The sequence below is a fragment of the Oreochromis aureus genome, linkage group 1 (assembly GCF_013358895.1).
Source record: "Oreochromis aureus strain Israel breed Guangdong linkage group 1, ZZ_aureus, whole genome shotgun sequence".
In the NCBI taxonomy this organism is placed as follows: Eukaryota; Metazoa; Chordata; class Actinopteri; order Cichliformes; family Cichlidae; genus Oreochromis; species Oreochromis aureus.
The window spans coordinates 26,232,967-26,251,612 of NC_052942.1; the positions used below are offsets into that span (position 1 = coordinate 26,232,967).

Genomic DNA, 18,646 nt, shown 5'->3' on the forward strand with positions numbered 1-18,646 from the left:
ACACAGCAGTGAAAATGAGAGCCAAGGATGTAAGTGGCAGGAAGTTATTAACACTTTTAAACTCGTTTGGTGACATGCCAAATTTTTACTGCGCACATCTGGTTAAATATGCAGCAAAATTAAAACCGAGCTCAAGAATTAATCGCTTAAAATACAACAGTGACAAAGGTGTAGATTACCGAGGAGGGTTGGGCAATATTTCCTAAAGACATGGCTATTTAAAGAATACCTGAACCTGTAACTACCAAAGAAGGAAAATAGGATTTAAGTAACACTGTTTTAGAAGGTATTCAGAAGGCTCTTGACCAGTGGCCCAGTTTCAAAAGGTTAAAGGTCAATACTGCTCTATAACTGTACGCACAGAAATTTGGCACTGGAGTCGTAATACTACTTATATAGTTTGCTGAGCCAAGAAAAAAAAAAGGAATTTGCTCCATCTCCAACTCCGTCTGAAGCTGGCTGCTTTTGCCAGATCCATCTGTGTTATGGCTCCAGCTCTGATTGGTAAATGACAGGACACAGTGAGAGCTGGATGTGACTCCTGGCTGACAGGCTGGCTGGGTGTCCAAAGCTGCTCTAAATGGGATTGTTCAAATGTAACAAGGGGATGATGGCAGTGAAAGCATTGTTTTGCCATTTTTTTTCTCTTCTGAGAAGAGAAGCATACTGTCTATAATCTGTGTTAATGCCATGATCCAGGATTTATTTGGTAATTTAACAGAAAAGCTTATGTAAATATTATATTTTTTTTTTAATTTAATGAATAAGCAGGACAAACACTAATGAATATTTGTTGTTTGCATTTTATTTCTTGTGTATTTTATGATTTTTTTAGATAAAGAATTTATCTAGAGGACCTGATATATGGCAGTTGAACATGATAAAGGTCCTAGATGGGATTAAAATAAGCTTCATTGTCTAAATGCTTAGTTTTTGATGCAGTACTAAGAGACTGTGGTTTATGTAATGATTTAGAAACTATCCCCTGCATGAATCTGTGTGTGTGAGAGAGAGAGTTTTTACACAAAAAAAGTTTTACAAGCTGTGTGTTGTCCTTAACTGAACTGAATGATGCGATGAAAATGGCAAAAGAAAAGAAAGTTGAACATAACATATCCTCAATTCATTAAATGCCACCATAAAAGCCACTGCCAGAATACAGTCGCAATGTGTCATATTGTCAAAATGTGACATTACATGAGTGTCAGGTTTTAAAATTGCATTGACAGGGTTAAGGCGACTTCTCAAAAATGATCTGTCCCTAATATCCACTGCAGTGTAAAAAAAAAAAAAAAAGGCCCGATGACAGTGACAAAGAAGGAACATTTTTTATGGCAAATTAAACAGCCAAGCCTCACATGACATAGAAGAAAACAAAAAACTCTCCAAGATGTAAAGTGCAATGGTGAGAATGTTGAAGGCATACAAAGATGATAACGGTCTGACAGCAGCGCTTCAGTTATCTTCTAGTTTGAGACCATGTAAACAGACAAGGTTAAGGCAACTTCTCAACAACACAGTTTTTTAAAAAAAAGATAAAATACAATTTTGAAAGTATATTGTTTCATTTCTAAAATTAACATTCAACTATTATTTAATCACTTTGATCTATATAGATGACAGAACTGACAGACGGACGGACGGACAGATAGATAAGCTTATCAGCACCATGTAAAATATGTATTTCAGCATGTTAGGATGGTGAAGAATGATTGCTTTGTTAAGTTGAAGAGGGAGCAGCTGTAGTGAGTGCATGAGACAGAGTAGGCTACAGCAACTGGAAGTATTAGGGGGGAAAAAAACTGAGGCAGCATTCAAGAAATATGAGATATGAAAAAATATGGCATCCAGAGGATGTCTTATATTGCTTATGAGGACAAGTATTACTACTTTTTCCTCATTGCCTTGTTTATGTAACCACCTTCACTTCCAGACGATAATGTATCAAAGGTTTCCCACTGCAGGCTTAAGAAGACACCTTCACTGAAGCTCAACAATGAGACGAGTGAAACAATATTGTAATGCAACTGCATTTGGGTGAATCTGACTCTACTGACAGCCACTGGAAGTGAAAACAAAAAGATATAATCACCAAAAACTTTAGCAACATGCGCATCAGGTTAAAATATACATATGTCATAAATAGATGTGCCAAATACAGCATGTTGTGTACCTACAAACCTGCTTCCCACCTACCTTTGGACTGTACATGCATTTGATGAGTCATGATTTGTAGAAGCAAATAACCGCTGGACTGACAGCATGAATACAAGACTTGTAATAAAGCAAGAGAGTTATGATTACCTCAAGAGCCCCTTGTGAAAAAAAAAAAAGATGTAGGAGAGTGAAAGAAAGACAGAGCAGGATGCGCAAGCGGTAGAGTTAATAAGTTCACAGGGAAAAAAAGATATGAGAAGGGTTCTACAAATTTATTTTCACAGATTCTCTCATATGCAATCATGTGACCACAATTAAAATCATCGTCGTTGCTCTAAATGTCATCTTACCACACAGGCTAACTGTGATAAGTTCATTTTATTTGTTAGATTGTTCCAAATATAACAAATGAGAAGTGTACACTGTAAATATGCAGTGTTTAAATTGAGAAGTAAAAGGTTTCAAGAAAATGCAGAATTGCTGTAACTAATGACAACAACTGAGAAAAGCGGAAGGTGCTAAAAGAGTAAGTGGCAGCCCTGATTGAAAAAATTCCATGCACAAACCACTGTAATTGTACTGTGATTGCTACAAAAATAAAAGCAAAGCATGGCCCATGTAAATGCCATGCAGTGATTACGCTGCACCCTTCTTTGGAGTAAACATAATCACCTTAAGATATTGCTCTTGTTTCGTGAAAACGTTGCTGATATTATAGCAATTTTGCGTGCAAGATGGCTATGTGTGTGATTTTCTGTTTTCTTTCTGTCTTTCTATATAAACCCTGGTCTCCCTCTCTTGCCATCAGAACGCTAACAACTTGTGGCACTTAGTTAACTTGAGACAACATGATGTCTTCAGTCTGTATGTGTGTGTCTGCATCTTGTCTGCAGTGTATATGTCTCAGTGTGCATGACAGTGAGTCCACCCTGGGGAGTGGTGTGTGTGTGTGCGTGTATGTGTGTGTGTGTGTTTGTGTGTGTGTGTGTGTGTGTGTGTGCGTGCGTGTGTGCGCACTATTTTTAGGCACATCTCAAACAGAATGCATCTTGGGAAAAGGTACGAGTTCGGCCGAGCGAGCATGATTCTTACAGTCAGTTCTCTCTATTTTTCCTCTTTCTTCTTTTCTCCCCATTACTTTTCACTTTTCGTTACTAATTTCCTCGTCTTGCGAGTATTTTCATATCCTCATTTTTCTATTTCCCTGTATTTTTTTTTAATAAAAACTATAATTTGCCATTATTACAGTATTTCACATTGCATCCTTCCACTAACAAATTGTTCTTCAAACAAAGACAATTTGTTATCAATCATGTTTTACTATTGTCATGAATGCAACCAAAGGTGCTCTGCCAAACTGGGTACTACTACCTGAATTTAAGTATACATGTCTATTTTTAACTTCCAGCAAAGACTTTGGAATTGATGTGAAAATGACTTGAAAAGCCTCCTAGCATTTATTCTCTCTTTGGTATTCTGTGGGTGCTCTCCACCTCACACTGCAACCCCTCCTCTCTTCCCTGCTTTCTCTCCCAGCCAGAGGAACGTTTGGTATTCCAGGGATTGTCTGCTCTTCTTTTCTCTCCAGTCTACTCTCCTGCTTTTCTCCCCTCCTTACTCTTTCCAACTATCTTCTTTTGCATCTTGATGCCTTTTCTTTTTGCCTTTTTCTTTAAGTGTATACAAGTCATTTTTAATTGTATTTTTCAACACAGTGATTGTGTCACGGAATAAGAATTCATTCATTTATGGGTGCTATGCTTGGGTCAAGGTCACACGTGCCATTACTTTACACATCAAGCATTCTGCCCCGTGTCCTTTAAAAATCACAAAATCAAACTAATAACTAAATGCAAAGGCATAAAATACAGTCAGTCAGGAGACAGACATGTTAGTACACACAGAATACGAGACAATTGCCATCAAGTATAGCCTCAAGGGACTGATCTGATCACCAAATAAACTGCAGTGAGTGCTGGGATTGTCCTCTCAATGTTCTCTACCTGAAAACAGTGAAGAAGACTTGTATCAATAACAGTAAAATCGAATTGCATCATAAAAATGTGACCACGCACCAGAGGTAAGAGAGAGAAAAGTTCAGAAAACAGAAAAAGGTTTTATTAAAAAAGCGCAAGTTACAGCGACGATGAAACTTCAGGGGTGCATTATATTTTACGAGCACTGTTACTTTGTGTTGTTTGATTTGGTTTTAAACTTGGTGGTTATAATCTTGCTACATTTTATGTTGTACTGGCAACATAATAATGTGCCATCACCAAGTTATTATTTTCACTTTCAGCATTTGGGTTTTTTATACACAGCACTATGGTTGTTGCTTTAAATTTCTTCCCTGTTAGTTTATATATTTTTATTTTGTGAAAAAGTTGCATTCATCAATTTTCTTAACTGTTCAACCAACTTATAATTGCAGGACAGGTGAAGGCTATGTCTGCTCTCATACCACATAAAGGTGGTTTACACACTGGACAGGTTGCCAGGGCAACCAAAGAGAGACAGCCAATTGCTCACTTTTACAGCCACACCTATGAGAAATTTAGAATCCCCACTATGACACCCTAGAACAAATGTTAAGGTTAATTATTCGTATAGGATGTTCTAAAACAAGTCTAATTTCACTTTACCTACAAACATCTGCCATGAAAAAACAAAAACAAACAGACAAACAAACAAAAAACAACTTTATACTTGTCCATCTTATCTTACTTGCAAGATATATGTAAGATGAAGCAATAGCATTTAAACATTGCAACTTCTGTAGCTATAGCGGTATGGTATCAATGAAATGGCTCCAAATTTCTGTGTATACAGTCAGCTACAATCACAGGAATCAAACAAAAAGCATAAAAATATCCAGATATCCAGCTGAGATTCAGGTGAGAGCAGCATTTAATTTGAAACTTTTGAAATGTAGGATCCAGAAACCTCTCTGAACTCCAGCAGAATATGCTATTTGGAATCCCATTATACACTCCAGACTTCTGCAGTTTCTCATAAGGTTAGTGGCATTGTTTACCAGAATCATGTTGATCTTTTTTTTTTTACTAAGGCTGGTATTGATTGATTTTTTTAAAAGCAACTGCACATATATAAACTGTCTTCGCCTACAAAGAATAAGACTGTTGATGTCCTTTAATTTCTTTTTGGCACTGCATTCCCCAAACAGTTTCCTTAACGTATCTGTCTGTATATTCATATTATAAAGTACAATAGCACTGCAAACTCTATTCTTCAAAAGGTGAGTGAAGTAGAATCAAGAGAATCAACATATCACAGTTTTTAAAAAAAGCAACAGCAGAATAGCAGAATCGCTGCACTTGACTATTTCAGTTCTCACTATGTGTACATAATAAACAAGTAACTGGGTTTATGCATTATTAATGAGCAATGCACGTGGATAAAAATGTATTTTGCTAAGACAGAACATTAATCAATTATTCATAATGACATTAAATCGATGCATGTCTGGTGCTGACGAAAAATAAATAAATAGCATTTTTTAACTAACCTGGTAGCACAGTTCTCATTTGTCTTGTCTTCTTTACTTCTCTAGGTATGATACCATTTCACAGACCTATTTAATATTTTGCTATGATGGGAACAATGATCTACAAACACCTATATTAGAGATTTTAATGAACCTGTATTCAAATATACTCATGTATCAAAAATGTATCAGAAAGATTCCCCATTTTAAGAGAAAAGCTAGTGCATCTTATATGATATTGTTGGAATGAAAATAACATCTAAAAACATCTCTTATCTATTTCTGTTATGTCTTAATGGGAACTTTGAAAAACATAAATCTGACAAAGAGTCCATTTGTGTAGGAGAGAGACAACCAAATGATCAAAATTTTATATAGATATTCACTGGAACAATTTTAAAAGCCACAACCAGAATTTGATTATAATCTTCCCATTTTCCTTTGGATGGCACTGATGTGTTAAAGATTTAAGGTGTGAGACAGAGCCAGAGTTAGAAACTCAGACAGTGGAAGCCAGAGAGGAATTGAAAGCATGACTGAGAGTCGGAGAGAGAGCGTAGCTAAAATGACAGTAAGCGAGCACTTTCTGTCTCGAAGATTTTAACACAGATGTTATAAGCTCCGCTTATCATCAGAGAGAGAAACAGAGAGGATAAAAAGGGGCGAACAGATATGAAAATGCTAAAGAAACCTTTTATCTCTGCCCCTCAATTCACATTAGGCTATTACAGAGCATTGGAATTGCACTGAATTGTAACTGGTGGAACATGAGATAAGAAAATCTAAACATGGGGGGCCTTAAGTCATGTTATTATGAATCATGTACTTTATAAATTTCCAAATGTTTAAAGTTCAGTGAATGCATCATTAAGTATGGGGTCAGTAAAAGGGTAAGCAATGCTCAAATTGTGTTATGGCCAGTTTCAGTGTCATATGTTATTACAGTATATGTGTGACTTTGAAAACATCCTTTCTAGTAGAACATTTAACAAGAAAATCAAGACCACTAAAGCAGCTGTGGCCTCATATCATCTGCATTAATTAATAATGTGTTTAATGCCAGGCATCACATCAGTCTAAGTGGGACAGCCCCCAGGATTATGGCTTGGTTTACAATGGCACCAGTGGTGCCACTAGAATGCCATGCTGAATCACTGCACCTGCTTCAAACTCCAATTGGCCAGGAGTGAAAAACAGTATCTTGATTTCAACACAATATCATTTGATGGATCCCAGCAAGTCCTTTAAGCCCGAAAACAAGATTGAACCAATTTCAGCACCTTTTTAGGCTAAAGCTGTCCAGTGCCCTTTTCTGGTTATAAGACTAAAACACTGGTTTCTTCTCTGACACGTAACTGTCACACAAGACAGACATAAACAAAAAATAAAGTTTTCATATGGTTGATTTTATTAAATAAATCTAATTTCTGCAGAGAATTGAGCAGTTCCAAGCTACATTATAAAGCAGGTGTTTCCAAATAAACATTACCAGGGAAAACACAAACATAAGGATCCACTGGTGAAATTTGAATTAGCTAATAAAGAGATTTCCAAATAAAATCAATTGACAAATGCAAAGTTAGTTGCTTGCATGACCATTCTTTACTTGCTTAATAATAATTTCTCCTCTGATTTCTCCTTTGAAATTGGAAACAGAGAATATTCTTCTTTTAAGTAAAAGCTATGCCTTACAACTGAATCAAGCACGTTTCAAAATGTGAATGGTCTCCTTTCCAACCCAGTCCACACAGTTTTCCTACCGCTTAGTAAACAGCTGGTGAGTGTCTGAAGGCAAGTTATTGTTTTCTATACAAAATCCAGGCAACCGCAGCAATCTGCCAGCTATCAAAGCAATCACAAGGTGCAGCACTGTATACCTCTTTGAAACCAATTTTACCTAGTGACAGCAACCTACCAGAAAACCCCTATTTGCTAACCAGTCAGGGAATGCAAATTCTTCCCTAGCAACCAGTGGTTACCAGGAGTTTAGTGCAACCTCTTGCAGTCAGTTGAGGAATAGTCATTTTCCCCCAGCAACCTAAATAGATCTCTAGGCCTGAGTGACCACAGCCTTAGACATTAGGTTTGGGCACCAGCTGAATATTTGCTGAAAAAACACTTTAATTAAAAGGCTTACCTGTATGCAAAAACATGAAGTGTACAGATTAGTAGTTGAGAGATAAGTTAAGGGATTGTGACTGAAATATTTGTCAGTGGAACTGAACTCAGCAACCGGCAGTGAATTTTTGTGCAGAGGTTTCAAATCTAAACGTACATATAACTTTCTGTGTATGTGGTCTGACATGTTTAACAGCTCAAGATAAGCTCAATAAAACATCAAATAAAACCAGTACATACACGCCAGATAAAGGGTGCTAAGTTCAAGCAATGTTATATTGACTCAAATATGTTGTGGTAACTTGATTACACAATCACAACACTCACTAAAAGTGTGTGTGTGTGTGTCTCTGTGTGGGAGAGTGTGTGAGACAGGGGTTCTTGGCTCTGACAACATGATTTGATGACGGTGATATTACCCACGAACACTTCTGCGTTACACCGCCATGGCCACACACACACACACACACACACACACACAGCAGGACAGTTGACATTGCTGCTTCGATCGATGTCTCAGACTAAAGCTGGCGTCAGTACCAACAGCGTTATATGAACCACTCCCACAGTGAAGAGCTTCCTATGGTGTTTCAGTCAATACGGGTTAATGGTGTATCGGACTGCTTCTCTCTTTCCTCTCTCACTCTTTCACTCGCTTCACCTCTTCTGAGCACACAGATACACAAATGTGTAGCAGCACCTGACTGTCCGAGTTGACAAATACACCAGTAGTCTTTCCTTCCTTTAATGATTTGCTGTGTTTGCTCTAAGAAGCTTCCCTGCTGAATCCATTGGCTTAGACGAAACACGCAAGCCTATTATTCTCAATGAAGGGCACACAGATACTGATAGGAGCAAGGGATAACAGGTCGATATGAAGAAAAAAATAGGCTATGCATTGGTAACAGTGAAATGCAGTAAATGTCAGTCGTAATATAATCACTGATTTCACGCCTAAATAAATCATTATTCAGAAGGGAAGGAAGTGACATTTGAGTTTTTGTATGAATAACTTTTAGTCACTTAGTTTCCTGCTGCCGTTCATTTAAGATATGAAGACATATGTTTGGGGGTGGAGGGTGGAGGAGCTTTACTTTATAACATCTTATTAAGGGATAGTCACATAAACATCAATTGAGTCTCAGTAATCTCACTAATTTCCATTTCATGCTGCCAATATTTTATACAGTTACACTGGTATGTATTCAACCGCTTTCCTCAGCAAGTTCATCAAAAAGGGAATCCTAATGAATTCATGTTCCTTTGGAATGACTAAGGCTTGTTTAGAATTTAACATTCATTCAAATCGACCAAGTTTCTATTGCCTTCGCCAATAGTTCTACGACCTAGTGAAAACAGTAATTATCGGGAATCTATAAATGCTAAATATAGAACACAGTCAGTTTATCTCGGCAGTTATGGTGTTTAGAAGAAATAGCGCTGACTGAATTATCCAGACAGCCTCCACAGCATAACGGCAAGTGTGATGTGAGATATTTTTAGGAATCACTGGTGCGTGTGGTAATCTCTGAAGATCCAGCTGGATCCAGTCGATTGGTGGTAAGCTGTAAATAAAGGAAGGTAGAAAATGGATTTTAAAGTGCAACATGAGATAGAGCAGGCTCTTTGGATCTATGAGAATAATGTAGTTGTGTTCCTTTTTTTCTCTCACTAGTTTATCTCATTAAAGAAAGAAACTTTGATTTCATGAACTGTAACAGTTCACATAAATTCCCTCCTAACAAAGACTAGGGCTGCACCTATGTTTTTAATGTTCCGAGTCTTTTGTTTTTTATTTGCAAGCTGTAAGCACAATTTCCTCCACAGGAGGTTCGTTCAATAGAATAACTATACTATTTGAACTTATTAATGGCATCTGTAATGATTGATTTCTCTTTCTAATGTCTCTATAGAGGTAAACTTTCTCTGACTACAACAATAGCTGGAGGGAAATATTATAAAATCAATGAATCAGTTAAATCCCCATGAAGCCCACTATTTTTGTCCAGTACATTTCCAGTGTTACTAACTTTAATGCAAACAGCAGGAGCACTTTGAGGCTTACTAAACCCTGCTGTTAAAGGGATCAGTGAGTCTGAGGATAGTAGTAAGCAGAAAAAACAAATAACTACATACCTAATTTAAAAAAATAAAATAAGTTATTTAGCTGTTGAGGTAAACAGTGTGACTGAATTAATGTTGAATAAGTGAATGTATGGTGAAATTAAGGTAAAAAGCTGCACAAGACATATTTAAGATAAACATAGAGGCTCATATGCCTTCATTATAAACTACTATCCATAAAACTTAGATTTGAAGACCACGCCTCTAAATAATATTTTTGTCTGCCAACACACCGTATTTTGTATTCATATTATGCCACAACTCCTTCTACAATAGTGCAATTTTCTGCAATGGCTATTTGCAACCCTCTGAGATTTAGTACGGCGAAACTCTGTGAAATAAAGGCTCCACTATGAAAACTATCTGGCTAGAGGCATCGGAAAAAACTCTAGATGAATAAATCTTTCTTATGTGTAACATCATGAGTAAGGACCCAAAATCCCCAAGCAGGAGGCTGCGATCTTTTTGCATCTCGTCCAATGGATGGTGGCTACAGGGCTCTTGCCACAGTCTGTGCAAAGCCTTGCATCAAGTCAGCAAGATTTGGAAGCTCCTAGAAGTGTTCCTAATGGATTCTACACCAGTCTACACCACAGACAGACAGAGGGAGAGAGAGAGAGAGAGTGGAAATGCCAACACCAAGGGGGATGAACTTCCTGCAATTTTACAGATACACACACATTCAGGCATGGGTACACACACATTACATGTTGTAATGCGGTGTAAAAGTGACACCTCATAATAACATACAGATAATGACATGGTGGATATTACCACAACAACAACAAAAATACTCATGACCAGCAGTAACACATGTGCCTGAACATGTACACACACAAGCAGGCGGTCTTCTTTTACTTCCCTGATCCGCATTCACACATTCTTGTCTTCACTCTGTTGCTTTACCAGAGTGATGCCTATGCCTAGTGATGCCATAGGGGAGTGTGTGTGTGTCTTTAAAGTGCAATGCCCCTTTTAACAGTTTCCAGGTCATTTTTTTTCTTCACAGAAGTCCCTCAACAGGAGGAGAAACTCTGCAGCTAGCTTAGGGAATACAAAGAAAAAAAAAGTACACTCAGGCTCTTTCTTTGTGAGTGTGGGCACGTTTGTACGTGTTAGTGTAAAGTGGTATAGTGTACGACATTAATTAAGACTTTGAACAGGAGTTTTCTGTTTTGTCTTAATGGTTAAATCTTTTTAGGAAAAGCTAAAAATGTCCAGAAAACTAAGCATTTACTTATTTCGTACCTGTGGGACATAAAGTGGGACGTCTGTGGAATCGTGCTTGCTGCGAATCATCGATCAAATTGGAGTGAGAGTTGTTTGGAGGATAAGTCGCTGCCTTGGGCTCTTTCTGAGCAGTTTTTGGAGTGCACTGTACTGCATTATTCTGCTGCCCCTTGAGAGCACCATTGCAATGAGGGTATGCTAAACCGTTTACAGCTGTTAATGTATTTGATAAGAAAAAATAAAGGTCTGTCATCGCTTTGAATTTCTATTATATTGTTTTAAAACAAAAGAAATCGATTGGCATATCATATGGGTGGGTAAAAAGCACTTCAGCTACACTCACAATAGAAAACAACAACAAACAGTTCATTTACTTTGTGAATGCAAAAGTAAGGCTTTGTATCCACTGGGTTTCTTCTTACAGGTAGCAGCACTTAACAAATGCTCGGGGGAAGTGCTGGTAGTGCTCCTTGTTGCTAAGTGACAATTGCGAACTTATTTGAGGCGACGCAGCCTTTTACTAAAAGTTTAACTATTTATAACTTTCAGCATTTTGCACCCAGCTCAAACAGGAATGTGCACCAAGAAATCAAAAATAAGTAGAATTGTGAAAAGAGAGTGCTATTGGACACACACGTCAAAATCCATATAGTTTCCATAGCTGAGGCTACAGGTCTAACTCCTGATGAAGCAGCTGTAAGAGCACATAAATATTTCAAATGATTTTATGACTGCTATTTTCTAGGGGAAACAGATGGAGGTGATGGCGAGGGAGACGGGAGAATTGCATGTGACAAAAATTCTAAATTCAGGACCCCCCAAACGCCATCATAGCATCATGACTGTTAATAAAAGATGAGTGAAGCACTTCTCATTTTTTTCCTTCTTCCAGTCGTGTCTTCCGTTTTTCTTTTAAAGCCACAATGATCGTGATCTCATTTTGGATGTTGATCTTCTGGTATTATGTTGTGTCGTGAAGTCAACAAATGAGAAATATAGACAGATATGAATACCACCCTTCTGTTTATCCACTCTTCCCCCATCTTCCTGGTTATCTATCTCTACACCTCCCTCTCTCTTTCAGATTCTGCATTTATGTCTTTCTCTGCATTTTTCTTTCCCCTCTTTCTCTTTCTGCTTCAGGGGAAATTAATTGATGATTATCGTGCCTTGCAGAGTTGGTATGCAAACCTGCTTTTTTATCATTAAGGCTTGCTTTTTCACCACTTATAGCTTTATTTGACAGCACCCACCCACCCCAAACCCCCCTTCTTTCTCCTCTCACTCTATCTATCCCTCTCTTAGGTGACTGGGGTCTTATCAGTAAGCTATGTGCTCAGACTTATAGTTCAATTTGGTCTCCTTTAATAAAAGGATAGAACTGAGAGATTTGTTAAGTGAATTGGCTATGTGAGCAGAGACAGGGGCATATACAGACAGAGACTGGTTGTTAACGGCAGTAGAAAAAAATGGATTCTATTCTAGTGTGATTCAGTTTAAATGAAGAGGTGCAAAAAAACTCTTAAGTAATGTAGAAGAGAATGTCATGGGAAAAGAGAGACAGGGAGGCAATCTGATAAAGGATAGTGAAAGATTTGCTGAGGACTGAGAACACATATTTTCATGAATCCAAGGGCACTGTCCCCAACTTCCAGACAATGTTGCAAAATGAGTGTCAACCAGAATGGCCCCACGACATCCTTAAGGGGAATCAGGTGAATGTCATCCTTCCAAGGGGTGCAGCCACCAGAGACTTTTTTTGTTTAACTACTTGAATGACCGAGTCATCCCCTCATCCGCAGACTGTGCGTTCTACCGAAGGCATGTCTGTCAGATTGAGGAGATCTCTAACCCTACTGAGTATCCCTTTCACAGCTTGATTATATCCCCAGTTGAAGTCAGAAGCACCTCATCCAAACCAAACACAGTGTAGGCAGAAAGTTGCTTCTACCTCCAGAGTCGTCCAACAGGGTGTCAGAATCACTTCGAGGTCAACAGAAAGTCTTGTTTCACAGCCCCTCTTAACTACACACACCCATGTTTTTCAATCAGTCACTGTCAGAGTCATGCTCTGCTTTGTCCTCTGGTGCCTATTAGCTGTCTGTAGGGTCCCACGAGCCAAATAAACTTGATAGGACAGCTTCTTCAGTGTGACAACTCTGGCCAGCAACATTTGTTTCTGGTATTGTTGACATGACATGGCAACAATGAAGGTGGAAAACATTATCCACTCAGACTTGATGTTCCCAATCCTGTTTTGGAGTGCTGCTGAAGCTTAGTTAGGAGTTGAAGATCCCTGGCAAATAGGGTTTTTGCTAGGTGCTCTGAGTGCACCTTTGCTACATGTAATCCAACTCACCATCAGGTGCTGATAAGTTAACAGCTCAGCTCCACTTTTTACTTAAGTGTCAAAGACATAGGCAAAGATCTGATGATGCAGTTAAAACCTAGGGTGTCCTCGTGCCAAGTATACTTATGCTCAAACATGGTGTTTGTTATAGACAAACTGAGATGAGCCCTGAAGTCTAATACCAAATCAATACTTGGGTTCAGATCAGGAAGACCATTACTTCCAGTCAGTCTAACAGTCTCACTGTGATCATGCAGTCCCCCCATAGAAGTCCCAAGGAGTGACAATAGATACTAAATGGTTATGAATTCAAGTTCCTGTCTTTGTGACACATTCTTAGAATTTTTTTGGAATAATATTCAAATTGACATTTTTTTTGTTTTGATTTTTTATACATTGACAATGTAGTCTGTATATTCACATGGCTTAACCGTTAAATGCACAGTCCTAACATCACATTCACCCTTCAAATCTGAATCCGAACAGTTTAGTTGGTCCCACTATCTTAATGAATTAGAAGAAATCAAACAATACTGAAATATCTTAAAACTAAATATAATTGTGGATTTGGATTTAGCCTAATTGGTCACAGAAGCAGAGACGGTTTTTATATTTTTTATGCCAAGCTTTAAAGTGAAGTTCTCGATGACACAGCTGAGAAGTGTTTTTCTGTTATGCATGTCAAAAAGCCATGGCCACATTCATATTAAAGGTTTTGATACGAGATAACTAGAGCATTTGAATCTCTCTCAACTTTTGTAGTTAAGTTATAGTGTCAGCAGCACTCCCTCAGTTCTTTCTGAAATTGTCAGGCAGTTTAAGAAATGGAACAGATTAATACCTGATCTTTTAACACATTATATTAGTATTTACTTTGCCTTTCGTGTTGTCTTTCAGTAACTTGGCTCAAAATCTCTGGATCTTCTGAGATATATATATCTATAAAATCCAATTTTTACTATGCTTTTTCTTTTTGATATTTTTGTAACTGTTAGCATGATTTGCAGCTATTGTGGTCATTTTTTGTTTCTGTCCTGCTCCCATTGCTCCCCCCAAAACAATTATAATTTCGATATTTGTCTGCTTATGCTGTCAGGAAACCAAAAGAGAGTGAAATTGTGAAACAAATAAATTATTACACCTAATGCAAGCTAGCTGCCCCTTTCATATATATTTTGTTCATCTTTCTGCTTTTTCATTGCTAAAATCCGGAGGAACGTAAATGTATTATTTGAACAGAGCATGAGGCTCTGCATCAATGCACAGGCTGAAAAAAATCACGTGTTCAGTACTAGTGCTTGCACATACTGTACAGATATAGATAGGTCACATGACAGACAATCCCAACTATAGACAGAACAACCCAAACTATTTATAAATACCATGGTTTGCTTGGATTTACACACAGTCTCACAAAAACGCACTAGCAATCAATCCTGAGGCTATAAACACACTTAAGGGTCCCCGCAGATGGGAAAAGGAACAAAGGCAAGAAAGGGTTTCTTTTCAATATACATGAACACATGAATGGGACACATCTAGAAACACACACAGACACACTGCAAAAAAAAAAAGATGTGCACAGAGAGTAACATTTACGTGAAACAAACATGCACTCACACACCGGAGTCAGTGTGAAGATCCTGTCTCTTGAGTTAGTCTTTGATATTTAAAGTTCATCATTCATAGATGAACTGTTACACAAATGTGCATGTGTTTAAGTGTGCACTCCATGTGTGTATGCACATCTTCCAAAGGTCGGGCTAAGGATTTGTGTCGTACCAGGCACGCAGACATGGAACAGTCTTGTGTACAAAACACACACACACAAAAGACACATCGAAACTGAACATTCAACTCTTATTGTAGAAATCACAATAAAGAAAAATGAATGCGTGGATATAGTATTTGTATACATATAATGTATGGTGTACTTAAGTAGTTCCAACTAATCGACTGATGGCCAAAACAACAACTCTGGGCTGCAAGCCCAGGTTCGGTCATGCAGAACTATGAAAATGAACAGTTATTCCCATAAATCAAAATAGCTAATCTATGGAGCTTCACCTTAATCGTACACAAATTTGTTGGATGCTTATAAGTGCTTGATCAACTGAGTTTGCTTGCCTGATTTCTCAAGCTACAAACAGCTACACCTGACTGACTCCAACAAAAATATGAAAACTAACAAAAAAACAAATAATTTCTCCTGCTCTGCTTTCTGATCCAAAACACCAGGTCATCACTGATAAGATGTTTGAATAATCACTGATAAAACAGAAAAACCTCTAAACAAAAACAACAGCAAACAAAGTGTTAAGCATTACATTCATGCAGCATTACATGCTGAGACTTTGATCATACGATCAAAGTCTCAGCACACACACAAGCTACAGGACCTGTAACTACGGTGTATAACAATAAGGGTTTTCACACACTCTTTCCTCTTGAAAATCTTACAGTACAATACATTTTCAGCACCATACCAACAATTTGCAGGTTCCAATTTATCACTGTTATCTCCGAAAGGCTTATCACAATGACCACTCGTACACATGAACACAATGACACATTTTCTTACCTTCATACACAGCTTTGAAACCCTGTGCACTCACAGCAAAATCTGTGGTAAACCACAAGGCCAATATGGATCCACTGCTGACTACAGGGGAGGGCAGCATGAATCCTGACAACCTGCAAAAGAGGAAAAAGTAAATTATTGAAACAGCAAGACAGCCCATTTCTGGAAACTAATAATGAGGCCTGAAACCTGAAACATGGAGCTGTAAGTACATGACTATGTTGATGTCATCATTAAGAATAAAACAATAAAGGTTCCTGCTGAAACGAGGTCCCTTCATGAGCTCCTATTTGCCTGTCTTTTTCTCTGACATTGAAGAAATGCAATTTGTAGTTTGTGGCTTTTCCCACAAAATCTCTGAATCCGCAACAGAGCAAAAGAGCCGCTATGATAACTGATCATGTCATGAGTACAGACATGGGACTGCGGACTGGATACGCTTCACTGGAACAGTTTGGTGGTCAAAATAAAAGACTATCTTTGATCTTTTAATCTTGGATGGTACGTTCTGAATATAACTACTGCTTTATCATAATGAAAGAGCCAGTTGAGGTGATATAAGGTTAGCATTATCTGGATGCCTGTAGATTCTTCTTTACAGGGTTAATATAAATATATGTGACTGAAAGGAAACGAACAAAATCAGTGTGAGAAGTATGCAGGGTTTTTCCTACACACATTTTTGGCCAAAGCAATTTTAAGCAGCAATAAAAAAAACCCACTAAACTATGCCCCGTCTGGAGAGTGTGAAAGACAAGACTACAGAGGAATTGTTGCTAAAAAAAAAAGCTAGGGGCAAATAGCTGTTGATAATAATAGGGTAAAAAAATGAAGAAAAAAAAACTATTGTCATGTTCTGGGTTTTTGACCCAGCATTTTGAGTTTTTGTTGTGGACTCATGATTCATTTCTTTTGGGATTTGATTTATGTTCCTGTTCTATATCTCATTCTTTGAAGTATTTTATTGTTCCCTAGTGCTTTTGAGGTTTTTTTCTATGCTTTTCTGATGATGATATTTGTTTCCATTCATATCCAGTCTGTCCTAGTCTCTTCTCTGTGTTCGTATCCCTTTCTGACTCCGCTCTCATGCTCCCGTGTTGTTCTGGTCCCTCAGTCTCCGTTTTGTTCTGTCATGTTAGTATGTCTAAGTCCTGGTCCCAGTATTTACAGGGAGTGCAGAATTATTAGGCAAGTTGTATTTTTGAGGAATAATTTTATTATTGAACAACAACCATGTTCTCAATGAACCCAAAAAACTCATTAATATCAAAGCTAAATGTTTTTGGAAGTAGTTTTTAGTTTGTTTTTAGTTTTAGCTATTTTAGGGGGATATCTGTGTGTGCAGGTGACTATTACTGTGCATAATTATTAGGCAACTTAACAAAAACCAAATATATACCCATTTCAATTATTTATTTTTACCAGTGAAACCAATATAACATCTCCACATTCACAAATATACATTTCTGACATTCAAAAACAAAACAAAAACAAATCAGCGACCAATATAGCCACCTTTCTTTGCAAGGACACTCAAAAGCCTGCCATCCATGGATTCTGTCAGTGTTTTGATCTGTTCACCATCAACATTGCGTGCAGCAGCAACTACAGCCTCCCAGACACTGTTCAGAAAGGTGTACTGTTTTCCTCCTTGTAAATCTCACATTTGATGATGGACCACAGGTTCTCAATGGGGTTCAGATCAGGTGAACAAGGAGGCCATGTCATTAGTTTTTTCTTCTTTATACCCTTTCTTGCCAGCCACGCTGTGGAGTACTTGGACGCGTGTGATGGAGCATTGTCCTGCATGAAAATCATGTTTTTCTTGAAGGATGCAGACTTCTTCCTGTACCACTGCTTGAAGAAGGTGTCTTCCAGAAACTGGCAGTAGGACTGGGAGTTGAGCTTGACTCCATCCTCAACCCGAAAAGGCCCCACAAGCTCATCTTTGATGATACCAGCCCAAACCAGTACTCCACCTCCACCTTGCTGGCGTCTGAGCCGGACTGGAGCTCTCTGCCCTTTACCAATCCAGCCACGGGCCCATCCATCTGGCCCATCAAGACTCACTCTCATTTCATCAGTCCATAAAACCTTAGAAAAATCAGTCTTGAGATATTTCTTGGCCCAGTCTTGACGTTTCAGCTTGTGTGTCTTGTTCAGTGGTGGTCGTCTTTCAGCCTTTCTTACCTTGGCCATGTCTCTGAGTATTGCACACCTTGTGCTTTTGGGCACTCCAGTGATGTTGCAGCTCTGAAATATGGCCAAACTGGTGGCAAGTGGCATCTTGGCAGCTGCACGCTTGACTTTTCTCAGTTCATGGGCAGTTATTTTGCGCCTTGGTTTTTCCACACGCTTCTTGCGACCCTGTTGACTATTTTGAATGAAACGCTTGATTGTTCGATGATCACGCTTCAGAAGCTTTGCAATTTTAAGACTGCTGCATCCCTCTGCAAGATATCTCACTATTTTTGACTTTTCTGAGCCTGTCAAGTCCTTCTTTTGACCCATTTTGCCAAAGGAAAGGAAGTTGCCTAATAATTATGCACACCTGATATAGGGTGTTGATGTCATTAGACCA

The 18,646-nt window shown here is 38.2% G+C and overlaps 1 protein-coding gene across 1 annotated transcript in view; it reads right to left on the reverse strand.

Moving 5' to 3' along the window:
* Positions 1–18,646, reverse strand: part of LOC116333697 (CUB and sushi domain-containing protein 1) — a 422,781-nt gene that overhangs the window by 246,988 nt on the left and 157,147 nt on the right. The window contains 1 exon segment of the mRNA XM_039613940.1: positions 16,066–16,178. Coding sequence (XP_039469874.1) covers positions 16,066–16,178 — 113 coding nt within the window.